The 26921-nt window shown below is 40.4% G+C and overlaps 1 protein-coding gene across 3 annotated transcripts in view; it reads right to left on the bottom strand.

The window, feature by feature from the left end:
* Window positions 1–26921, bottom strand: part of LOC134346855 (low-density lipoprotein receptor-related protein 1-like) — a 2119020-nt gene that overhangs the window by 51159 nt on the left and 2040940 nt on the right. For all 3 annotated transcript variants that reach the window (XM_063048628.1, XM_063048629.1, XM_063048630.1), the window contains 4 exons: window positions 24175–24281; window positions 10177–10293; window positions 9883–10059; window positions 9638–9778 (listed from right to left, as the gene is read on the bottom strand). In XM_063048628.1, coding sequence (XP_062904698.1) covers window positions 9638–9778; window positions 9883–10059; window positions 10177–10293; window positions 24175–24281 — 542 coding nt within the window. The remainder of the gene's footprint in view (window positions 1–9637; window positions 9779–9882; window positions 10060–10176; window positions 10294–24174; window positions 24282–26921) is intronic.

The raw sequence follows: 26921 nt of genomic DNA, 5'->3' as shown, positions 1-26921 counted from the left end.
GTATTCTCAACCACATGGGGTTGAGCACCACATTTCCCCAACAGACCCTCAGTCCATGCCCGTACACATAGACTGGACCCAGAAAGGCTGGCAACCATGAAAACTAAGCCTGCCAACATGGAAAGACTTGGATTTGTATGCAGATCAAATAACCCCTGGGCTTTGCTCCTTCACAAGGTCCTTGTGCCTGATGATGGTTGCCGCCCGTGTGGCACTTACTGATGCCTTAACGAGGTCACCAACCCAATCGTTACCAGGTCCCATGCATCCAGGACTGCATGTTTAGCTGGAAAGTTAATTTTTTTCTAAAGCTGACTTAGTTAGGGGCTACCATCAGGTGCCTGTGTGCTTGAAGGACATTCTCAAAATAGCTAGGATAACCCCATTTGGCCACTTTGAGTTTCTGCATATGCCATTTGGGCTGAAAAATACAGCACAGACTTTTCAATGTCTGATGGACTCTGTATTAAAAAAACTTAGAATTTCTTTTTGTTACCTGGATAACATACTTACTGCCTGTGCATCCAAATCTGAACACATATTACATCTCTGCACACTTTACATGTGCTTAAGCCAACAGGGGTTTATTATTAACCCTTCTAAATGCCAGTTTGGGTTGTCAACCACTGACTTTCTCAGCCATCACATCTCCGTAGATGGTGTGAAACCCCTCCCATCAAAGGTAGCCGCTATTATGGATTTCCCATCGCCCTGCATTACTAAACTACAGGAGTTTTTAGGTATGGTGAACTTCTATCACTGCTTCATTCCAGAAGCTGCTGATCTTATGCTCCCCCATATAGCATCCTTAAAGGCAATACTCCTATGTATGTGCTTGACTCCTCAACGGACATGACCGAAGTATTTGATGTCATCAAACGAGTTCTTTCCAATGTGACCCTACAGGCACACCCGGTCCCCAATGCACCTACAGCCATTTCTACTGACACTTCAGACTATGTTATACGTGCTGTGCATGAACAGTTGGTTGGAGGCATTTGGCAGCCGCTCACCTTCTTCATCAGGCAGCTCCCGTTCTCCCAAAAGGAAATATAGCACATTTGACAGCAAGCTTCTTAATCTCTATCTGGCTATCTGCCATTTTCTACTACAGCATCAGGATTTCACAGCACTTGTTGACCATATACTCCTTGTTAACATGAGGCACAGCAGCAACACACGAGGACTACATATCAGAGTTCACAATTAACATACAACACCTCAAGGGGAAAAATAATGTCATGGCCAATTGCATCTCACAACCAGCTGTTGAGGCCATACACATAAGGATTGACTATACCAGCATGGCAGCTGAACAAACTACTGACCCAGAGGTCCAGGCTTACTGAACAGCAGTCACGGGCCTGTGGTTAGCATCAAGTTCAAGGAAGCTGGGGTTTCTCTCCTGTATGATTTCTCAACAAGTCACCCTTGACCCATTGTTGTGCCCACAAACTGGAGGCGTACAGTTTTTGACTCCATTCATGGCCTCTTGCATCCTACCCGAACACCTCACAGAAACTGGCTGCACTAAAGCTTGTATGGCACGGCCTTAGAAAGAATGTGCGTGATTGGAGTGCAGCCTGTGTTGAGTGCCAGTGGGAGAAAATTAGCCTTCTTGTTCAGGCACCATTGGCACCTTTTGAGATCTCAAAGCTATGGTTTGACCATGTCAATGTGGGCCTGGTTGGTTCTCTTCCCCCATCTCCCGGGGATTTACACCCCTCCTTACCATGTTGGACCGTACCACCAGGTGGCTAGAGGTCATCCCTCTAGCATCAATAGCGGCCGCAGTTGTGGCTTTGGCATTCGTCAGCTCCTGGGTTGCTCAGTTTGGCACGCCACCTGATATTTCCTCTGATTACAGTCCCCATTTCACATCAGACCTTCAGGTTGCAATGCCTCAAAACCTCAGTGTTAGGCTACATCGCACCACGGTGCATCACCCGTAGTTCAATGGCCTGTGCAAATGATTTCACCGCTCCTTAAAGGCTGCTCTGAGGACTTCCCTGATGGATGAGTGTTGGCATATTCGTCTCCTGTGGATCCTACTCGGACTCAGAACAGCTCCAAAAGGTCAGTTGTCCATGGCTGAGTTGATAAATGGGCAGCCATTACGAATGCCATGTGATCTTATTCCTGACGTCAAGGCTGCCTGGTCAGTCTTGCAACCGTGCTCCACTCACCTCAGAAAACTCTGCTTCTTTGCACACAGTCCTATCTTCCATCATGGCGTACAGCACTCTTGGGTTCTTGTGGTCCAACATTCCACATAATGCTGGAGGCACTCAGTAGGCCTGCTGAACTCCTCCAGCATTTTGTGTGTGTTGCTTGGATTTCCAGCATCTGCAGATTTTCTTGTTTGTGACCTACATTCTACCTTGTTTGTTTTCGTCCACCATGACGCACACAACATCCCCTTAGGCCCCTTACAATGGTCCATTCTACATTTTGGAATGGAGAGAAATTACTTTTACCATAGATAGGAGGGGTAAACCTGAATGTATTTTGGTAGATCACCTTAAACTGACCCATCAAGATTTGGAGGATTCTGCTACCATGCCACTGGTAACATGATACCTGGTCTGACTTGATGACACAATGGCGTGAAGTGAAGTTTTTTACTGCTCTTTATATTCAATGTTTGGCTGACAATAAAGGAGTTGTTATGGGTTTGCTGCTGTTTTGTTTACAAAAACCTATGTTACATTGAGTTCAATGCTGACTGGCAACCCCTGCGTTGCCGCTGGTGCCAAAATGTGTCATTTGAGTTCATCAGCTGTGTGGAAAGGGGATGTTTGCTACATGGGCAACTGCTTGCTCTCCATATTATGCTGCCCTGACTTGTGTATCTAGACAGCTAGGACACAGTATCCATGGTCAACCCTGACCAACGGAGGCATCTGTTTCAAAGGACATTGAGAGGAATAAAGGATCAGGCTTAATCTTTGAGTCAGTTCCATTTCTGCACTTAGACAATAGGTGGCTTGCTGCTTAATTTCTGATGTAACTTCGAACTCTAGAATATTTGCCAAAACTTAAAAACATCAATCTCATTTTGAAATAACTCACTGGCATTGTCAAGAATGAAGATCTTGTTCTTGTGACAAAAGCAAACTGCTTATACTAGATATAGGACATAAAAACTAAAGATGATGTTGATACACTGTCAGACAGAATCTGCTAAGAGGAAATAATTATTGTTTCAGATCAATGCTTTTTGTAAAATCAGATCCTGTCCTTTGATTGAACCAGTTCTTCACAAGAACATATTGAATTATAAAATATAGGCTATTCTTTTTGGTCTGGACTTCACCATCAGAAGAATCTAACTGTCCTTTTAATAAATTTAACATCTTCAATACTTATAATAGATAATCACTGATTTTTTTAAATTTAAGGCACTATAAAAAAGTCCATGTATCCTGTTATTATGGTTTCATCCTTTTAAATTCTTATCATGTTCAAATGATTTGTGTTGCTTCTAAGCATGTACAGATAGCTGAGAGGCATGGATGACCTAAGACTGCTAACTTCAAAATATAGGGGAGCTCAGTCAGAAGTTACAGCATCATATTAAGTGTTAAAAAAATATAGTATATATATGATTTTCAACACCAAGTATGGTAAATAATTAGGGTCAAACATCTAAACACCACTTGGCTTGTTAAACCATGCATGCATCTGATGACAATTATTAGTTATAAATAATTTTATAATGGTTTTCTTTCTTGAAGGTTAACAGTTAGTTCCAGTAAGCAGACCATGTATACTATGTTCTGGGAACTCTGCCCTCACATTTATCTCCTGATAGTTGTGCAGCCCTGGGGCTACCATGACAATGCTTGAGTAATCTGTTTAATGAATTTGTACCCACTTTCTTTCAACAAAGAAAAGCAGACACAGACCAAAGATCTGCAGCCTTGGCTAATTAATATATCTGCAGTTTCTGCAGATGTATGAAGTGTAACATAGGGGTGAGAGTGGATAGCAGACAGCTGGAAGATGATGCTGGAGAGGTAGTACTGGGGGACAAGGAAATAGCAACAAAGAAAATAAATATTTTGCATCAGTCTTCACCGTGGAAAACACTAACATAATGCCGGATGTTCAAAAGTGTCAGGCGGCAGAAGTGTGTGAAGTTGCTATTACGAGGCAGGAGGTTCTTGGGAAACTGAAAGGTCTTAGGGTAGATCAGTCACCTTCAACTGATTCTTGAAAGATCATTACTAATGCCTCCACAATCTCTTCAGCTCGCTCTTTCAGAACCCTGGGGTGTATACCATTTGGGAGGTGGCTGGAGAGACTGTGGAGGCATTACTCATGATCTTTCACAAATCAATTGATTCTGGCGTGTTGTGGAGGACTGGAAAATCATAAATGTCACTCCACTCTTCAAGAAGGGAAAGAGGCAAAGGAAAGGATGCTATTGGCCAGTTAGTCTGACCTCAGTGGTTGGGAAGATGTTGGAGTTGTTTGCTAAGTGTGTGGTTTTGTGGTACTTGAAGACACATGATAAACTAGGCTGTACTCAGCATGGTGTACACAGAAACATAGAAAACCTACAGCATAATACAGGCCCTTCGGCCCTCAATGTTGTGCCGAACATGTACTTACTTTAGAAATTACCTAGGGTGACCCATAGCCCTCTATTTTTCTAAGTTCCCTGTACCTTTCCTCAAGGGAAAATTTTGCTTGAGAAATCTGTTGGAATTGTTTGAAGAAATAAGAAGCAGGAATTACAAAAGAGAATTGGTGGATGTTCAGAAGGGTTTTGATAAGGTGCCACACATGAGGCAACTCAACAAGTTAAGAGCACATAGTATTACAGACGAAAGATACGAGCATGGATAGAGGATTGGCTGATTGGCAGGAAGCAAATGTTGGGAATAAAGGGAGTTTTTTCTGGTTGGCTGCCAGTGACTAATAGTGTTCCGTAGAGGTGTGTGTTGGGACCACTTCTTTTTACCTTATATGTTAATGATTTGTATGACAGAATTGATTTTTTTTGGCCAAGGTTGTAGATGATATGAAGATAGTTGGAGGGGCAGGTAGTATTGAGGAAGCAGAGAGGCTACAGAAGGGCTCAGACAAATTAGGAGACTGGACTAAGAAATGGCAGATAGAATACATGGAATATAGTGTTGGGAAGCGTATGGTCATGCACTTTGTTAGAAGAAATAAAAGCATAGGCTATTTCCTAAATGGAGAGAAAACTCAAAAATCTGAGATGCAAAGGGATTTGGGAGACCTTGTGCAGGATTCCCTAAAGGTTAATTTGCAGGTTGAGTTGGCGGTGGTGAGGAAAGCAAATGTGATGTTAGCATTCATTCAAGAGGACTAGAATATAAGAGCAAGGATATAGGTTGGGGCTTTATAAAGCACTGGTGAGGCCTCACTTGGAGTATTGTGAGCAATTTTGGGCCCCTTGCCTTTGAAGGATGTGTTGACATTGGAGAGGGTTCAAAGGAGGCTCATGAAAATGATTCCAGGATTTAAAGGCTTGTTATATGAGGGGTGTTTGATAGCTCTGGGCCTCTACTCACTGGAATTCAAAATAATGAGGGGTGACCTCATTGAAACCTGTTGAATGTTGAAAGGCCTTGACAGAGTAGTTGTGGAGAGGATGATTCCTATGATGGGGGAATCTAAGACCAGAGGACATAGCTTCAGAATAGAGAGGTGTCCCTTTAGAATGGAGATGAGGAGGAATTTCTTTAACCAGAGAGTGGTGAATCTGTGGAATTCGTTGCCATAGGTGGCTGTGTAGGCCAAGTCTTTGGGTATATTTAAGGTAGAGGGTGACAGATTCTTGGTTAGTCAGGACATGAAGGGATATGGGGAGAAGGCAGGAGATTGGAGCTAAGAGGGAAAGGGATCAACCATGATGACATGGCAGAATAGACTCAATGGTCTAATTCTTTTCCTATATCTTATGGTCTATATGTATGTGAAAGCAGTATCATGATGTCTGAAGAAGTGACATGAGAAAAAAAATTACCCAGCCTCTTTTGTGGGAAGAGGGCACGGATAAGCTGCACACTCATTTACATCCTGCCCAATTTTATGCTCAATTGACATTAAAATTAGAGATCAGAGCTGGTCAATTATATTGTGATACACTTCATGTTATAAAGTCAAATGTGCTTGCTTCATATATCTTGTTGATCTACTCATTCACCAGTTCTTCTTGTGAGAGAGATGTGTACATAAATTATTCTATCTGCAAATGGCTTTAGGAGAAATTAATAGTTGCCATTGGTTCTTGAAACAAAGTGCTGATTCCTGGTGTAACAAATTTATTTGCTTTTATCTTTATGGCAGTTTGACAAATATTCAAATTTCCTACTTTTAGCTTAATAGCCTAGAAATTCAAGTGTGCTTGTAAACAGTGATTAAGATAGAATTGTACGAGGAACCAATTCTGATACCTCTAAGTAATTATTTCCATGTGGAAAATATATGCGCATGTCATGCATGCAAATTGGTTGATTTGTATTCTTTTGGCATTTGAGAATATACTAATCGTCTTTAAAGGCTGTGTGTCAATGACTTGGATGAAGGAGTTGATTGCTTTGTGGCCAGGTTTGTAGATGATATAAATGTAGGTGGAAGGGCAGGTAATGTCAAGGAAACAGGGTGTCTGCAGAAGGGCTTCGACATATTGAGAGAATGAGCAAAGATGTGGGAGATGGAATATAATGTAGGGAAGTGCATGATCCTGCATTTTAGTAGAAGCAATAAAGATGTGGACTATTTTGAAAATAGGAAGAAAATTCAAAATTGGAGGTCCTTGTGCAGGATTACCTAAAGGTTAACTTGCAGGTTCATTCGGTGGTAAGGAAGGCAAATGCAATGTTAACATTCATTTTGAGAGGACAAGAATACAAAAGCAAGGATGTAATGTTGAGGCTTTATAAGGCATTGGTCAGATTGCACTTGGAGTATTGTGAGCAGTTTTGGGCCCTTTATTTAAGAAAGAAAGTTCACGAGAATGATCCCAGGATTGAAAGGGTTAAGATATGAGGAGTGTTTGATGGCTCTGGGCCTGTATTCACTGGAGTTTAGAAGAATGACGAGGGGCTCTTATTGAAACTTATCATATATTTAAATGTCTGTATAGAGTGGATGTGGAAAGGATATTTCCTATAGTGGGGGAGTCTCGGACCAGAGGGTGGTGAATCTGTGGAATTCTTTGCCACAGCCGGCTGTGCAGACAAAGTTATTGGGTATAATTAAGGTGGACGTTGATAGTTCCTTGATTAATCAGATTGTCAAAGATTATGGGGAGAAGGTTTAATAAATCAACCATGATGGAATGGTGGAGCAGACTCAATAGGCTGAATGATCTACTTCTACTCCTCGGTGTTATGTGGGGTCTTATTAAAAACATGCAATTTCAGGAGGGTCTCCCTGAATATCATTCTGTTGACTACTGTGGTTTTCATCCTGAGTGTCCCATACTGTGAGAGCATTGTTTCACCAAGCCAATTTTGCGTTCTACCATATTCTATCCATATGCAAGTAGATTTCCACAGTTGATTGGTGAGCCACACCTTTAGTGAATTGTCCTTGTAGCTATTAATTTGACATAGTGACTCAGATAAAGCTGATATATTTGATTCCTGCACAATGAACTGGATACCATATATACCTTGCTATTGACACACACTACCTAGTTATTGAGCAGAGGAAGACCTTCTTCAATCTGCTTTTGGGTAAAATTGACATGTAGTTTCAAAATGGTACACACAAAATGGTTCTCTGCAAGGCAAATATACTCTACCAACCTATCCCTATGTAGAACACAACCCTTCATCAATAAATATTAATGATGAGATTTCGGCAACTTCTAATACCTGATAGACCACCTCTCAAGCAAGGCAGATGGCAGTGATGAAAATTACTTCAGCTTCCATGTGCTGGATCAGCTTTCAGCTTGCTACAGAGTCTCAAACAGGTAAATAACTCAGTATCCACAATAGCAGATTGTGACCCTGAACCACCTGTAGCAGGCTCCGCAAGGCACTGAAAATACAACACAAGATCTTCTAAATCTACTGGAAAGATAAGTGAACCAATAGGGATATTCTCTTTTGGATCAAGATCCTCAGCACTGAATTGAAGATGTTGAGCAGGCCACCTCATTATCACATGCAAAAGCAGACTTTCAAAATAGACACTCTTGTACATAGTTCTGTCATGCAAAAGGATTTCTGGGTGTCCAAAGGAAAAGATGCAATGATGCTCTCAAAGCCTCTTTAAAAAAATGAAACACTGATCATTGGGAAATAAAATGGAGGAGCATTCAGAATGGTTCAAAGAGGTAATTGTTCATACACCAGCAGCAAGCAGAAGCCCAGTGTAAATTATGGAAGGAACATGCTAGCTCATAAGCTATCAACCCATCCACCCCTTCAACATGGCAAGATGGCAGAGCTGTCGCTGTGTTGCTCAGGCTATCTTGGTTCAGTCCTGATATTGCAGGGAGATGAATTTGCACTACCTCCCTGCAAACATCTGGGTTTTCTCCAGATGTTCTGGTTTCCTCCCACATCCCAAAGACGTGTGGATTTACAGGTTTATTAACCACTGTAAATGCCTCCATGCATGTGAGTGGTAGAATCTGGGGAGGTGGAGATTATTGATGGGAATGTGGAAAGGATAAAATGAGATTAGTGTAGGACTAGTGAAAACGGATGATAGTTGGTGTGGACTCTGAGACATTGAAAGGCCTGTTTCCATGGCGTAAGATTCCATGACAATTCTTGCCCCATTTCCCATACTGGTCTCACCTTTTACTTCAAAACCCATAGAACCAAAGCAGAGGCAAGTTATATACAATTTGGCGGGACTGATGAAGAAGAAGCACCTTTGGAAAGCCACATACTCGCCCCTGACAGCTATTATTGGTGGTTTCTTGCTCTGCCCATCAGATTCAATTGAGGCTGCAGCAGCTGATAGGTCTGAGTGACACTCTTATAAAAGCATGGACATTTTACATGATATAAGAGTTGATCCTTGAACTCTTTGGGTGAATGTGGCCTTTATTCTTCCCCATTCAGCAGTTTGCCCTTGTTTGTGAACCAGCAAATAATCAAAATTAAAACTTTCAGTCAATGCCCTTCATCACTGACTAAAAATGTTAACTTTATTTATTCCACAGGTGCTACCTCACATGTGGAGTATTTCCAGCAATTTCCATCTTTATTATCCCTTTGAAGTAAATTTTTGGAACAGTACAGAGGGAAATTTAATATCCATCTAGCCAGCAGCAGGATCAAAACGGGAGAGTAAAACGCTGAAGAAAACTGCGATCAAAGTAAACATTTGTTCAGTATTGGAGAGTTATGTTTTCTTCCCTCAATAAGCATTTAACTAAAATAGAAACAAAGAAAATTGTTTTCAAATTACAATGAAACAAATTTGCAGTTCTCAATAAACTTTGTATAAATTAACAATCCTACAATTTTAAAAATAAGTGCAGAAAATGTTAGTGCAGTTTCTCTTTTTTAATTAAATATTAAATGATATTTTTTAAAAACCAGAATTTCAAAACATTATTCAGCTTCATTTTGAAAGTAATTAGTAGTTTTTGACTTGAGTATTCAATACCAGGAAATACAGAAGTACTCACCATAAGGGAGTGCAGTGGGAGAATCTACATCAATACATGTTCCATTAATCATATTCTTTCCATCTGGACATAAGCATGTTACACCAGTGGGATTTAATAGACAAAGCCACTCACATTTCTTTTTGCTGCAAGGATTTGGTACTGCGCAGGACACAGAAATAAGAGATATGACAGAGTTCATATTTCACATGATTCTGATACATCCAATTCATACTCGGTTTCATTCGGCTAATAATGGCACTTACAGTCTTGTTGCTTGTACTGATGGAATACAATTGTGGCTGAAGCATCACTGAGACCTGATACCAAATATTCAAGATGACCTCTTCCAAATTTGTGAACTTTAAACACCCGACTATTGGTATGTGTCACCCCATAAATGTAATCTTCAAAAATATCAATGCTGAATGGAGATTGGAGACCTTAAACAATAAAGTAGGTTGTATTCTTAGTCCCTTAATAAAGACAAACTCAGTATCTGCAATATTGTATTTGGTTGAAAACACGAACAGACTATGAAAGTTGAAAAAAAGTGTTACCTTGTTTTGTGTTGGCAACGACTACAGGATCACTCCCATCAAAGCGAACACTGCCCACAATTGAAAGCTTGGCATCTGCCCAATATAAGCGCTGGTTGAAATGATCGAGTGATAGTCCTAATAAAAGAAAACGATTATTACTGTGCTTGGAATGTTCACAATGTCTGTATGTAAATACATTTCCTTAGTTTTTTTATGATTAGATATGCTTTGATTTATATTCTATCTGTATTTATAAAATATCTTCCTTTTCTGAAATAACAGAAACAAACCCCATTACTAATGAATGAGCAGTTTCAAGATCCTGGGTGTCAACATTTCTGAGGATTTATCCAGGACAACAAATTTCACAACATATGCCAGTGATATTAAACCTGATTCTGATTACTATTTAGCTGAAAACTTAAATATATGATTAAAAATATTTAATATTGACTTTTAAAAAGCCTTCTCTTTTAAAGGACTATGAATGATTCTCCAGAAGATTTGGATTTAGGGAGAATTATCATTATACATTCACATCTTATATCAGACTTCAAGGCCCTAAGGCAGTGAGGTTTAACTTGGCATTGGCAGAAAATAATGTGAATGCTATATAGCAGAACTACCTCATTTAAATAGGTTAAGTGACACTGGCCATGACTGATGCGGAGCCAGATACTTCAAAGATTCAGTGAAGAATTTTCAATACCTCTTGGCCTTGATGAAAGCCTCCAGAGGCTTTTAATATTTTTTTAAAAGGACGGAACTTGATGCAGGCCATGTGTACTTAAACATTCAGTGAATGAGTTTGTCATATCAGCCGTGGTTAAATTGACTGCAAGTTTCTAAGTGGCAACCACCTCCTTGAATCAAATCAGTTAAAAAAAACTATCACTGTAGATGAATGATATGAAGAAATATAATCACATAAAATGAAAGTGCAGGAGAAGGCTATATGTTCCTTAGAATCTACTCTGCCTTTCAGTAAATCAAGACTGCTCTTGATCAAGACTGATCTGATATTGGTTTCTGCTCCATTCTCTTGCTTGTTCACTATAACCCTGGACTCCCTAGAATCCAAGAATACATCTATCTTGTTTTGATGCATTCAATGATTCAGCCTCTAATACTTCCTGCTTCAGGACCCTTGAAGAGAAGAAATCCCTTCTGGTTGGCATGGTAAGTGGGCAGTAATTCAGGCAAGATTGAGAGTGTTGGCTTGATCAGTATTTTTATTTTAGTGGAATATTATCAATAAGAAGGGGTGGCGTTTGATAACATAGAAATGTGGAGAGACCATGTATCCCCACCATCCAATGAAAATACATAACTCATATCCCTTCAGACCTTTGCTTAAAATCAGTCATTTAGCCTCACGGCCTTTTAAACTAAATGGATTCACTATGCCTAAGTCTAACTAACATATAATTAATAGGTAGAATCCCAGTATAAACAGTTAAGCACTCCAATAATTTCACACATCACTGATGGATTCCATGTGAAGTCAAGTAATCACCTGAAGAGAACTGTTGGCAAGTTTGGAACTTCATATTCCTATGGAAATCCCAGATTTAGAGCTATTTATATGGAAAGATTATAAGGAGAGATTGGATGGGCTGGGGTGATATACCCTGGAGTGAAGAAGGTTGAGGGTTGACCTTATAGAGATTTATAAAACTATGAAGGCCACAGATAGGGGTAGATGGTCAGAGCCATTTTATAGTATATTCTAAAATTAGAGGGCATAGATTTAAGGTTAGAGGGGAAAGATTTTTACAAGAGATCCAAAGGACAAGTTTTTCAAATGGAGGATCGTGGGTAAATGGAACGAGTTGCCAGAGAAGGTTTCAGAGAGAGAAAGAATTAAAATTTTTGAAAAGCATTTGGAGAGGTACTTACATAGGAAAGAAACAGATAAGGGCCAAATATAGACAAGTCAGATTAGTTTAGAGTGTGATCATGGTCAGAATGGCTGAGATGGGCGAAAGGGGTTGCTCCATTTTCTATAATCCTATGAACCTCTGAACCTATAGTACAGGTCAGCATGTCAAACATGCAGCACACCAACTTCCAGGCACATTTCGCTCCTGAAATTCTGTAATTTATGTGCTTGGACACCGATAGGTTTAATAACCTATGAATAATGTCCTTGATCTTGCAGAATCTTGCAATGTGAAGATTCTATTCATTATGCTGCTATTTTTCAAGAGAGAAAGCTATATATTCCTCTGATTCCCCTTTAGTAAACAATGTCTCTGTGTGTTGAATATCCCAAGAGGTATCTTGGAAATAGCTTGAGGTGTTGAAGCATAGAAGTGGGGTAAATTTGACCACCATGACTGGTGGTGTCGTCACGGAAGAGGTTGTCTGTAGGGCAGATGGTGTGTTATATTCACCTACAGTATCTAAAGTGGAGACTGTGAAGGTAAATTTCATTTGAACATGAGTTCCCGATCTGGGGTTATGGACCCCTCAGTTAATAGTATGGGTCTATGGCATAAAAAAGGTTGGGAATTCCTACATTAGACATTCCTAACTAGCTGCCTTCACATCAACTGACAACCCTCAATGTTGAAGGAGACAATTTTCTTGAAATAGCCTCTTTTCATCCTTTAGTTTTCAAGTAGTGCAGTTATCATTGCATCCACTATTATTAACATTTAAATTATGACTGCAAAAATGAGAAACAAGTAAAAACCTCTGCCAATAAACAAAATGCTAAACCCCCAATGAACAGCTGCACTCTTACTATTCAGATGAATTGAGAAATACAGTGCCTGTTAAAAGTATTCATCCCCATTGGAAATTTTCATGTTTTATTGTTTTACAACATGGAATTACAATGGATTTATTTTGGCTTTTTAACACTGATCAACAGAAAAACTCTTCCATATCAAAGTGAAAACAGATCTCTACAAAGTGATCCAAATTAATTAAAAATATAATACATAAAATAATTGATTTCATAAGTATTCGTGCCCTTCAAGTCAATAAATAGTAAATACACCTCTGATCGTAATTACAGCTAAGACTATGTGAATAGGTCTCTCAGTTTAGCAACTTTTCCCCATTGTTCTTTACAAAACTGTTCAAGCCCTGTCGGATGGCATGGGAATCGTGAGTGAACTGCCCTTTTCGAGTCCAGCCATAAACTCTCAATTGGATTAAGGTGTGGACTCTGACTTGGTCATTCCAGGAAGTTAACTTTGTTGTTTTTAAACAATTCCTGTGTAGCTTTGGCTTCATACATGGGGTAACTGTCTTGTTGGAAGACAAATTTTCTTCCAAGTCACAGTTCTCTGGCAGACTACATCAGGGTTTCCTCCAGGATTTCCCTGTACTTTGCTGCATTCATTTTACCCTCTACCTCCACATGCCTTCTGGGGCCTGCTGAAATATCCCCACAGCATGATGCAGCCCCACCATGCTTCATGGTAGCGATGGAATGTTTCTGATGATGTGTGGTATTTGGCTTATGCCAAACATAGTGTTTATTCTGATGGCTAAAAAGCTCAATTTTGGTTTCATCAGACCATAGAACCTAATTCCAGTTGACTTCAGAGTCTCTGGCATGCCTTCTGGCAAACTCCAGCTGAAGACTACATGTGAGATTTTTCTCAACAGTGGCTTTCTCTTTGCAACTCTCCCATGAAGCTGCAACTGGTAAAGTACCCAGGCAACAATTGTTGTATGTGCAGATTCTCCCATCTCAGTCACTGAAGCTTGTAACTCCTCCAGCTGGCATAAGTCTCTTGGTGGCCTCCCTTCTTAGTCCCCTTTTTGCAATGTCATTCAGTTTCTGAGGACGGCCTGATCTAGGCAGATTCACAGCTGTACCATATTCTTTCTATTTCTTGATAATTGACTTAACTGTACTCCAGGGGATATTCAGTGACTTTGAAATTTTCTTGTATCCATCTCCTGAATTGTGCTTTTCAATAACTCTTTTGCAGAGTTGCTTGGAGTGTTCTTTAGTCTTCATAGTGCAGTTTTTACCAGGATACTGACTCACCAGCAGTTGGACCTTACAGATACAGGTGTATTTTTACTACAATCAATTGAAACACCTTGATTGCACACGGTGATCTCCATTTAAGTAATTATGTGACTTCTAAAAGCAGTTGGCTGCACCAGTGATGATTTGGTGTGTCATATTAAAGGGGGTGAATACTTAAGTAATCTATGCTTTTGTGGTTTATATTTCCAATTAATTTAGATCACTTAGTAGAGATCTGTTTCCACTTTGACATTTTTTTTTGTAGATCAGTGTCAAAAAAAGCCAAAGTAAATTCACTGTGATTCAATTTTGTAAAACAATAAAACATGAAAATTTCCAAGGTGTGTGAATACTTTCTATAGGCACAATGTCCCTGTATTCTTTCCTAAATCATGAACATTGATTGTCATTGTGAAAAGTACACTTACAGAATATGTCATAATGGCCAGTAGTGAAATCAATACCTCGCAAAAAATTCCTGCATGATAAGACCATAAGATATAGAAGCGGAAGTAAGACATTCGACCCATCGAGTCTGCCCCAATATTCAATCATGGGCTGATCCAATTCTTCCGGTCATCCCCACTCCCCTGCTTTCAACCCATACCCTTTGATGCCCTGGTTACTCAAGAACCTATCTATCTCTGCCTTAAATACACCCAATAATTTGACCTCCACAGCCACTCGTTGCAACAAATTCCGCACATTTACCACCCTCTGACTAAAGTAATTTCTCTGCATCCCAGTTCTAAAAGGATGTCCTTCAATCTTGAAGTCAAGCCTTCTTGTCCTAGAATTCCCTACCATGGGAAATAACTTAGTCATATCTAATCTGTTCAGGCCTTTTAACATTCGGAATGTTTCTATGAGATCCCCTCTAATTCTCCTGAACTGCAGTGAATACAGCCCAAGAGGTGCCAGACGTTCCTCATATGGTAACCCTTTCATTCCTGGAATCATTCTTGTGAAGCTTCTCTGAACTCGCTCCAATGTCAATATATCCTTACTGAAATAAGGAGCCCAAAACTGCACAGAATACTCCAAGTGAGGTCTCACGAGTGCCTTATAGAACCTCAGCATCACATCCCTGCTCTTATATTCTATACCTCTAGAAATGAATGCCAACATTGCATTCACCTTCTTCACAACTGACTCAACCTGGATGTTAATCCTTAGGGTATCTTGCACAAGGACTCCCAAGTCCCTTTGCATCTCGGCATTTTGAATTCTCTCCCCATCTAAATCATAGTCTGCCTGTTTATTTCTTCCACCAAAGTGTATGACTATACACTTTCCAACATTGTATTTCATTTGCCACTTCTTTGCCTATTCCCCTAAACTAGCTAGGTCTCTCTGCAGGCTCTCTGTTTCCTCAACATTACCTGCTCCTCCACCTATCTTTGCATCATCCGCAAATTTAGCCAAAAATCCAATAATACCAACCAGAATAGGATCACTTTATTCCCACTCTCTGTTTTCTTCCAGCCAGCCAATACTCCACCCACACTAGTAACTTCCCTGTAACTTAGCAAGCTTATCTTGCTAAGTAGCCTCATGCGGCATCTTGTCAAAGGCCTTCTGAAAATCCAAGTACACCACATCTACTGCATCTCCTTTGTCTACCCTGCTTGTAATTTCCTCAAAGAATTGCAGGAAGTTTGTCAGGCAGGATTTTCCTTTCAGGAAACCATGCTGGCTTTGGCCTATCTTGTCATGTGCCTCTAGGTACCCTGTAATCTCATCCCTAACAATCCAATAACTTCTTAACCACTGATGTCAGGCTAACAGGTCTATAGTTTCCTTTCTGCTGCCTCCCACCCTTCTTAAATAGCACAGTAACATTTGTAATTTTTCAGTCATCCGGTACAATGCCAGAATCTATCGATTCTTAAAAGATTATCGTCAATGCCTCCGCAATCATCTCTCCAGCTATTTCCTTCAGCACCCAAGGGTGTATTCCATCAGGTCCAGGAGATTTATCCACCCTCAGACCATTAAGCTTCCTGAGCACCTTCTCAGTTGTAGTTTTCACTGCACAAACTTCACTTCCCTGACGCTCTTGAATGTCTGGTATACTGTATACTGTATACTGCAGATGTCTTCCACTGTGAAGACTGATGCAAAATACACATTCAGTTCCTCTGCCATCTCTGCATCTCTCACTACAATATTTCCAGCGTCATTTTGTATTGATCCTATATCTACCCTCGACTCCGTTTTACCCTTTATGTACTTAAAGAAGCTTTTAGATTGTTCTTTGATATTAATCTACAGCTTCCTCTCATAATTTGTTTCCTTCCGAATAACTTTCTTAGTTTCCTTCTGTAAGTTTTTAAAACCTCCCAAATCTTCTATCTTCCCACTAGCTCTGGTTTCCTTGTATGCCCTCTCTTTTGCTTTTACTTTGGCTCTTACTTCACTTGTCAGCCACAGTAATGTCCTTTTTCCCTTTGAAAATTTCTTCTCATTTGGAATATATCTGTTTTACACTTCCCGCATTTTTCGCAGAAACTTCAGCCATTACTGCTCTGCTGTCTTTCCTGCAAATGTCCCTTTCCAGTCAACTTCGGCCAGTTCCCCTCTCATACCAATGTAATTTCCTTTGTTCCACTGAAATACCGACACATTGGATTGGATTTTAATTTTGCATTGGATTGGATTTTAATTTTCCCCTCTCAAATTTCAAAGTGAACTCGCTGTACCTATTCCTAGAGACGCTGCCTGGTCTGCTGCGTTCACCAGCAACTTTGATGTGTGTTGCTTGAATTTCCAGCATCTGCAGAATTCCTCGTGTTTTCGATCATATTATGATCAGTGTTCCCTAAGGGTTCCTTAACCTTAAACTCTCTTATCACCTCCGGATTATTGCCCAACACTCAATCCAGCACAGCCGATCCCCTTGTGGGTTCAACAACAAGCTGTTCTAAAAAGCCATTCCTTAGACATTCTACAAATTCTCTCTCTTAAGGTCCAGTACTGACCTGGTTTCCCCAATCCACTTTCATGTAAAAACCCCGAACGATTATCATGACATTGCCTTTCTGACACACCTTTTCTATCTCCTGCTGAAACTTGTAATCCACATCCTGGCTGCTGTTTGGAGGCCTGTATACAACTGCCATTAGGGTCCTTCTACTCTTGCCATTTCTTAACTCAACCCACAGAGACCCTACACCTTCCAATCCTATGTTATCTCTTTCCAATGATTTAATATTATTTCTTATACACAGAGCCACACCACCCCCTCTGCTTACTAACTTATCTTTCCGAAATACTGTATATCCTTAGATGATCAGCTCCTAATGGCAGCCATCCTTTAGCCAAGTTTCAGAGATGGGCACAACGTCATATTTGCCAATCTGTAGCTGAATTTCAAGATTGTCCATTTTATTCCTTATGCTGCGTGCATTCAAATACAACACTCTCAGTCCAGTATTTGTTGCTTTCTGTTTTAACTGCACCATGCCTCTATTGCCCTGTAACTCATGTCACTGGCTTTGTTCCTTTCACTACACATATTTGCTACTAACTTCACTGATGAGGAAATCATCAAATGCTATTTTACAGCCCGTAAATTAGAAAATCTGCCCATCAAGGTAACTGAGGGTGTCTTGAATGTCCTCAAATTATTTGGAGGCTAAAAAGTTGTGACTAAATTGCATCATCATCCATGAGGCCTGACATGATCATTCTGTCAGAAATGCAAAGCAGGTGGTCATGGTAGAAATTACAGTTCTTTGGGAAGACTGGATTGAGGAAGCATTGGAATATAAGAAAGGAGACACCAGGAGCTGTTAGAGCAATGCTAGAGACAAGGGTGGAAGGCATGCTGTGAGCCTATAGAGGTTGGTTGTAGAGATTGTAGAGGTTGCAAAGAAAAGAGCCATCATTGAGGCTACTGAGTGAGCCTCTAGATGGCTATGGATGAAGAGGTGTGATTTGTGGACCAATGCCGCTGGAAGTCAAGCCAGCTCCTGATCAGCCCTGGCCGGGTCACCTGGGTAATGGTTTCTAATGTTGAAAGACTCGAGTCACCTGATGACCCCCAGGTTATGTCACTGATGGTGTGGCCCAGCGATTCCTAGGATGTATCTCAGTATCATGATTGTTGACATAGAAACATAGAAAACCTACAGCACAATACAGACCCTTCGGCCCACAAAGTTGTGCCGAACATGTCCTTACTTGAAAAATTACCAAAGGTTACCCATAGCCCTCTATTTTTCTAAGCTCCACGTACCTATCCAGGAGTCTCTTAAAAGACCCCATCATATCCGTTTCCACCACTGTCGCCAGCAGCCCAATCCACGCACTCACCACTCTCTGTGTAAAAAATCTTGCCCCTGCATCTCCTCTGTACCTATTTCTAAGCACCTTAAAACTGTGCCCTCTCGTGCTAGCCATTTCAGCCCTGGGAAAAAGTCTCTGACACGATCAATGCCTCTATTCATCTTGTACATCTCTATCAGGTCACCTGTCATCCTCTGTCGCTCCAAGGAGAAAAGGATGAGTTCACTCAACCTATTCACAGAAGGTATGCTTCCCAATCCAGGCAACATCCTTGTAAATCTCCTCTGCACCCTTTCTATGGTTTTCCCATCCTTCCTGTAGTGAGGCGACCAGAACTGAGCACAGTACCCAAGTGGGATCTGACCAGGGTCCTATAGAGCTGCAATATTACCTCATGGCCCTGAAATTCAATCCCACGATTGATGAAGGCCAATGCACTGTATGCCTTCTTAACCACAGAGTCAACCTGCACAGCAGCTCTGAGTGTCCTATGGACTCAGACCTACAGTGATTGTTACTATAAGTCTTTGGAATTATTAGTGTTTTTTTGAAGTTCTCAGAGTCAGTCTGTCAAGGGGCCTTGAACAATGGCCTCATCACAGACAATGACAATTCTGATGCAGGATTTTCAACCCAAAACTTTGATAGCTCCTTTCCTTCCACAGATGTTGCTTAACTCATTGATTTCTTCCAGGAGATTGTTTGTTGCTCCAGTTTCCAGCATCTGCAATTTCCTGTGTCTCTTGGCCTTGAATTAGCATTGGCAAGTTGCTTGTTTACCTGCATACATCACATGTATACGTCTTCAGACTGAGCACACATACACTGGCAGCCTACCATATTGCACCACCAGTATTCTCCTTCTGTGGGGAGGATGGTGGGAGGAGCATATTCTCAGGTCATGTGACATTTGAAAGCAGACTGACAGTGAAGCAGACTTTAGGCCCCCACGTTCTCCATGTTTCAGAAACTATCTGTAAAATCCTTGAATAATCAAGATCTTGAATTCCTCATATCTCAATTTAGAACTCAAGAAACCAGTGAGTACATACTTTACAAGCTTTTCTTTTAAGCTATGTGCTCTTGTCAGATTCTTCAACCTGTCCACAGAGACAGATGGTAAAATTTGAATGATGGCCATAGCCAGATTGGTTTAAGAGTCTTCTTAGCTGTGATATTGAGGGAAACAGACTTTGTACATTTCCATAGCAGTTATTAATGCATTTTGAGTCTGGAAAAGCCTTTGTGTCTGATCTCCTGAGAGCTGTACAATTGACATTCACATTGGTTAAAAAAAAAGCTATATGACCTTTAAGATCTGATTCCCAACATAACTGCAGTGTAGCATATCTCTTGCTATAATAAACTTCTCCTTTTCCACTTGATCTTTCAGCTCTTTGAGGAGATGTGGATGTCACCACAGACTACAGCTACTTTCTACCAGTGTAGCGTGGAGAGCATTCTGATTGCTTGCCTCAGTGCCTGGTATAGAGTCTCCAATATCTACACACCAGTGAGGACAGGAATAAGATGATTTGGCACGTGAATGATTGGCTTAGGAACTGGAGCAGGGGGCAGGGGTTTAGATTTATAGATCATTGGGATCTCTTCTGGGGTAAGTATGATTTATACAAAAGGGACAGTTACACCTGAACCTGAGGGAGTCATATATCCTTACAGGCAAGTTGGCTAGAGTTGTCTGGTAGGGTTTAAACTAATTTTGCAGGGGAATGGGAACCAGAACGATATTGCTGAGGATCAGGTAGTTGGCTTACAAACAAAGGCAATGTGCAAGGAGATGCAGATGATAGGGCAAAATTGCAGTCAACAGGATGAGTTGCAATGTTAAAGGTGAACAAGATCAAAAAGGATGAATACAGGACTGAAGGTGTTATATTCAAATATGTGCAGTATATGGAATAAGGTAGATGAACTTGTAGCTCAGTTACAGATTGGCATTAAATCAAATCATTAGTAAGAGGTGACATAGAGTTGGAAGGTGTTTGAAGCATTGTGGATAGAGCTAAGGAATGAAAGGGTAATAAAAAGCACTGATGGGAGCTGTGTACAGTAGTAAGAATGTGGTCTACAAATTACAATCGGAGACAGAAAATTAATGGCAAAAGGGCAATGCTACAATAGTCATGTGGGATTTCAATATGCGGGTAGATTGGGAAAATATGGTTGGTGCTAGCTCCCAAGACAGGGAGTGCATAAAATGCGTACGAGATGGCTTTTTAAGAGTAGCTCATGGTTGAACCTACTGGGAGATCAGCAATTCTGGATTGGGTGTTGTGTGATGAAATCAATTGATTAGAGTGCTTAAGGTAGAAGAACCCTTAGGGGAAATGATCATAATATGATCAAGTTCACCTTGAAATTTGAGAAGGAGAAGGTAAAGTCAGATGTATCAATATTACAATGGAGTGAAGAGAATTCCAGAGGCATGAGAGAGGAGCTGTCCAGAACTGACTAGGAAAGTACACTGGCAGGGATGATGGCAGAGAAGCAATGGCTGGAATTTTTGGAAGCAATTCAGAAGGTACAGAATTTATATCTCAAAGAGGAAAAAGTATTCTAAAGGCAGGATGACACAACTGTGGTGAGCAAGTGAAGTCAAAGCCAACATAAAAGCCAAAGAGAGGGCATATAATAGAGCAAAAATTAGTGGGAAGTTAGAAGATTGGGAAGCTTTTAAAAACCAACAGAAGACAACTAAAAAGTCATTAAGAATGTAAAGATGGAATATGAAAATATTAAAGAGGATACCAAAATTTTCTTTAGATACATAAAATGTAAAAGAGAGGCAAGAGTGGATATCAGACCACTGGAAAACAAGACTGGAGAGGTAGTAATGGGGGCAACAAAATAGCAAGTGAACTGAATAAATATTTTGCATCAGTCTTCACTGTGGAAGACAGTTACAATTTAGTGGAAGTTCCAGGTGTGGTTACCATTACTAGAACCAAGGTTCTTAAAAAACCTAAAGGCCTGAAGGTAGATAAGTCACCTAGACCAGATAGTGTACACTCCAGAGTTCTGAAATAAGTGGCTGAAGAGATTGTCGAGACATTAGCAATGATCTTTCAAGAATCAGTAGATTCTGGAATGGTTCCAGAGGACCAGAAAATTGCAAATGTCACTCACTCTTCAAAAGGGAGATTGGCAGATGAAAGGAAATTATAGGCCAGTTAGTCTGACCTCAGAGGTTTGGAAGATGTTGGAGTCGATCGTTAAAGATGTAGTTCCGGGGTACTTGGAGGTGCTTGATAAAAGAGTATGGTTTCCTCAAGGGAGAATTTTGCCTGATGAATCTGTTGGAGCTCTTTGAGCAAATAATACTAGGATAGATAGAGGAGAATCGATTGATGTTGTATATTTAGATTTTCAGAATGCCTTTGACAAGGTGCCACAAATGAGGCTGCTTTACAAGTTACGAATCTATGGTATTACAGGAAAGATTCTAGCATGGATAGAGCAGTGGCTGATTGGCATGAGGCAAAGAGTGGGAATAAAGGGAGCCTTTTCTGGTTGGCTACCAGTGACTAGTGGTGTTCTATAAGGGTATTTGTTGAGACCAATTACTTTTACATGATATGTCAATGATTTGGATGACAGAATTGATGGCTTTGTTGTAAAGTTTGCAGACGATACAAAGGTAGATGGAGGAGAAGGTAGTTTTCAGGAAGTAGAAAGCTGACAGAAGAACTTAGGCTTATAGGGAATCTGGCCAAATAAGTGGCAAATGGAACATGTTGTTGGGAATTGTATGGCCATGCAATTTGGTGGAAGAAATGAAAGGGTTGACTATTTTCTAAATGGAGAGAAAATACAAAAAACTGAGGAGAAAAGAGTCTTGGGAGTCCCTGTGCAGGATTCCCTAATTAGCAGGATGAGTCTGTGGTGAGGAAGGAAAATACGATGTTATCATTCATTTCAAGAGGACTAGAATATAAATGCAAGGATGTAATGTTGAGGCTTTATAAAGCACTGGTGAGGCCTCATTTCAAGCATTGTGAGTGGGTTAGGGGCCCTTATTACGGAAAGGATGTGCAGAAACTGGAGAAGATTCAAAGAAGGTTCACCGAAATTCTTCCAGAATTAAATGGTTTGTCATACAAAGAGTGCTTGTATTCACTAGAATTCAGAAGAATGAGGGGTGATCTAATTGAAACCTATCGAGTGGTGAAAGGCCTTGATAGAGTGGATGTGGAGCAGATGTTTCCTATGGTGGGAGAGCCTATGACTAGAGGACACATCCTCAGAATAGAGGGCATCCTTTTAGAATGGAGATGAGGAGGAATTTCTTTAGCCAGAGAGTGATGAATCTGTGGAGTTCATTGCCACAGGCAGCTGTGGAGGCCCAGTCCTTAGGTATATTTAAGGCAGAAGTTGATAGATTTTAGATTGGTCAGGGCATGAAGGAATACAGGGGGAAGGCAGGAGATTAGCACTGAGAAGGAAATGGATCAACCACAATGAAATGGTGGAACAGACTTAATGGGCCTAATTCTGCTCCTATATCTTATGATCTTATTCTTGGTAGCATTGTTAGGAATAATTAATTCAGGTGTGTTACTTGGTTTTTGATAAATGTTGAGCAACTCTACCCAAATTAGTTGTTACGATTTTTTTTTAGTCCTTAAACTTTGGTAGGTGTATAACATTGACAGTTCAAAGCACACCACAAGGTGATGATGAAATGGCAGCGCAGACTCGATGGGTCAAATGGCTTAATTCTGTTCCTACATCTTATGGTCTTATGGTCGAAAGCAAACAGAAAAAGCTGCAGATTGTTGAGGTCTCAACCAGCTCCATCACAGGCCCTTGCCTCACCACCATTGAGGCCATCTTCAAAATGCAGCGCCTCAAGAAGGCGTCATCCATCATTAAGAACTCTCACGATTTGGAACATGTCCTCTTCTCATTACAACCATCAGGGAAGAAATACAGGAGCATGAAGATGCAAATTCATTTTCTTTAGGTACAACTTCACTTCCATCTTCCCATTTCTGTATTGTACATGCCAAACTGATGGCATGAATATCAATTTCTCCTTCCAGTTAAAAAAGAAGTCCCTCCCATCTCCTCTTTTTCGCTTCCCCTCTCTGGCCTCTTACCTCTTCTCACCTGCCCTCTGGTTCTCCTCCTTCCTTTTCTCTGATGGTCCACTCTCCTCTCCTATCAGATTCCTTCTTCTCCGGCCCTTTACTTTTCCTACCCACCTGGCTTTTGCTATCACCGTCTGGCTTTTGCGATTCTCCTTTCCCTCCCCTCACCTTTTTATTCTGGTGTCTTCCCCTTCCTTTTCCGTCTTGAAGAAAGGTGTTGCCCAAAACATTGTTTATTTATTTTCAGAGATGCTGCCTGACCTGCTGAGTTCCTGCAGTATTTTTTTGCATGTTGCTGACTATTTTGCAATATTTATTTACTTTTCAATATTTCTTATTGTAACTTATAGCATTCTTTGTATTTTACTGTACTGCTGCTTCAAAACAACAAATTTCACAACATATGTTGTGAATATAATAAACCTGATAGTGATTCACCTTTTCCTGTTATGATGCAACTGCAGACCCATTAAGTTCATAACAATTTATCTGGCATTTGCTGATTCCACCAGCCGAATGGAACCTGACCATTTTGATTCACAACCACATTAAAAGTTATGTCACCACGTATAAAATAATGCTGTTTCACTATGGATTGCACTCTATGATTTACACTACCTGTAGGCCATTGCAAGTCCTTATGTATGAGAATTCTTCGCAAAGTCCCATCCATGGCTGACTGCTCTATCTTGGGTTGTTTACCGTAGTCTGTCCAATACATCATTCTATAATCATTACAAATATGAGACAAGATTGTTAAAGTAAATAGGAATACTGTCCCCTTTAGATAAAAACTCTCTTCAACTGAAAATACTTCAAAATTAAAGTACAGAGCAAACATTGTGCTATTTTTAGCTACAGTTTGGAGAATGTTGACAGCTTTTCAAGCAAAAATAGTTAGTTGTTTATTTAGGTGCCAAAATTCCCTTTAATTGCAATCCCAAACTCTGTCATTAATAATGTTCCAACTGAATACAGCTATTTATGGTGATTTGTTTGATATGCAATTTTAATTCTGACTAAATATCTTGAACTGACAGGGTTGTAATTGTCCTTTCATACATGGATTCCCAATCCTGAACATCCGAATAATTAAATAAAGGCTTCAGAGCTGCCAGAAATTGCAGAGAATTGCTGAGCTCTGAATTGAAACATTTGAAACTTTTGTTATTTAAATTATAAGCCTTGTGCTGAAAGTGTAGTCCTTCCTGACTATACCTAAGTGGAATTTTAGGTGAAGCTCTGGTCTGACATTGCTTGATTGTTCAATGTCAACATGTAGGCCTATAATAAACAACCTTTCAATGGAATAAAAGTAGTTATTGCCACAAAAATATAGCAACTGAATCAGCATTTGAAATAATCAGGTAGATTGATGCTTGCTCACTGGATAAAACAACATGAATGAGGGATGCAAATTAGATGTTGGATTTATTGCAGGAGTAATTGAGTGACAGATGTCTTGCCATAATCACATAGGGCCTTTGTAAAACTACAGATGAAATTTTGTGTATCACTTTGGCCTCTAGACTTATTTGTGACAGGGGAGTGCAGAGCAGATTCGGCAGACTGGTGTCTAGGTTGGTATATTTGTTGTATGAACAGAGATTAAAAATGCTAGCTCTCTATTACTTCAGAGTTTCAAAGTAAATTTATTATCAAAGTACACATACTGTCTGTCACCATATACAACCTTCAGATTCATTGTCTTGTGGGCATATTTAATAAATCCATAGAATAATAACCGTAGCAGAATCAATGAAAGGTCACACCAACTTGGACATTCAGCCAGTGCGGAAAAGACAACAAAACTGCGCAAGTACAAAAAGAAAGAAATAATAATAATAATAAATTAGTAGGCAATAACTATCAAGAACATAAAATGAACAGTCCTTGGAAGTGAGTCCATAGATTGTGGGAATAGTTCAATAATAGGGAAGTGAAGTTGAGTGAAGTTATGCCCTTTGGTTCAAGAGAAAGATGGTTGATGGATAATAATTGTTCCTATACCTGGTGTGAGCCCTGAGGCTCCTGTACATCCTTCCTGATGGAAGCAGCAAAAAGAGAGCATGTCCTCTGTGGTGGGGGCCCTGATGATGGATGCTGCTTTCCTGCCACAGTGCTCCATGTAGACATTCTCAGTGGTGGTAAGGGACTTTACGGATGATGGACTGAGAAATACCTAGTAATTTTTGTGGAATTTTCTATTCAAGGGCATTGCTGTCTCCATACCAGGCTGTAATACAGCCAGTCAATATACTCTCTGCTTATATATTCTTCGTAATTGTATTTCCATATTGGGCCCAGGATAGGTCCTCTGTAATAATAACACAGAGGAATTTAAAGATGATGACCTTCTCCACCTCTGATCTCCCAATGAGGACTGGCTCATGGACCTCTGGTTTCCATTCCCCAAAGTCAATATTCAGCTCCTTGGTCTTGCTGACATTCAGTAAGAGGTTGTTGTTATGACAATACTCAGTCATATTTCCAGTCTATATGCTGATTCATCACCTTTTATTCGACCTATGGCAGTGGTGTGGTCAGCAAACTTGAATATGGCATATGGCTGTGCTTAGCCACACAGTCATAAATGTAAAGGCAGTAGAGCACAGCTTTGTGGTGCACCTGTGCTGATAAAGAACATGGGGGAGATTTGCTGCCAATATAAACTTACTGGGATTGGCAAGTAAGGAAATCGAAGATTCAATTGTACAAGATGTTACTGAGGCCAAGATTTTGGAGCTTATTGATTAGTTTTGAGGGGATGATAGTGTTGAATGCTGAGCTGTAGTCAATAAAGAGCATCCTGATATATGCATCATTGCTGTCCGATAGGAGCAGGGTGAACTTCCGAAATGACTATTGTCCAGTCGTACCCACATCTACTGTGATGAATGGGCTTTGAGAGGTTGGTCATGGTCAGAATCATCTCCTGTCTAAGCAAGGACCTGGACCCACTGCAATTTGCTTATCGCCACTGAAGTCTACAGTGGATGCAATCTCAGTGGCTCTCCACTGGGCCTTGGATCATGTGGACAATAGTAATACCTATATCAGGAAACATATATAAAAGTTGCTGGTGAACGCAGCAGGCCAGGCAGCATCTCTAGGAAGAGGTAGAGTCGACGTTTCAGGCCGAGACCCTTTGTCAGGACTAACTGAAAGAAGAGCTAGTAAGAGATTTGAAAATGGGAGGGGGAGGGGGAGATCCAAAATGATAAGAGAAGACAGGAGGGGGAGGGATGGAGCCAAGAGCTGGAGAGTTGATTGGCAAAAGGGATATGAGAGGATCATGGGACGGGAGGCCTAGGGAGAAAGAAAGGAGGGAGGGGGAAGTCCAGAGAATGGGCAAGGGATATAGT

Source organism: Mobula hypostoma, chromosome 5 (genome assembly GCF_963921235.1).
Source record: "Mobula hypostoma chromosome 5, sMobHyp1.1, whole genome shotgun sequence".
NCBI lineage: Eukaryota > Metazoa > Chordata > Chondrichthyes > Myliobatiformes > Myliobatidae > Mobula > Mobula hypostoma.
Note: the sequence above shows the minus strand (reverse complement) of the source record. Positions and strands in the feature narration are given on the sequence as shown.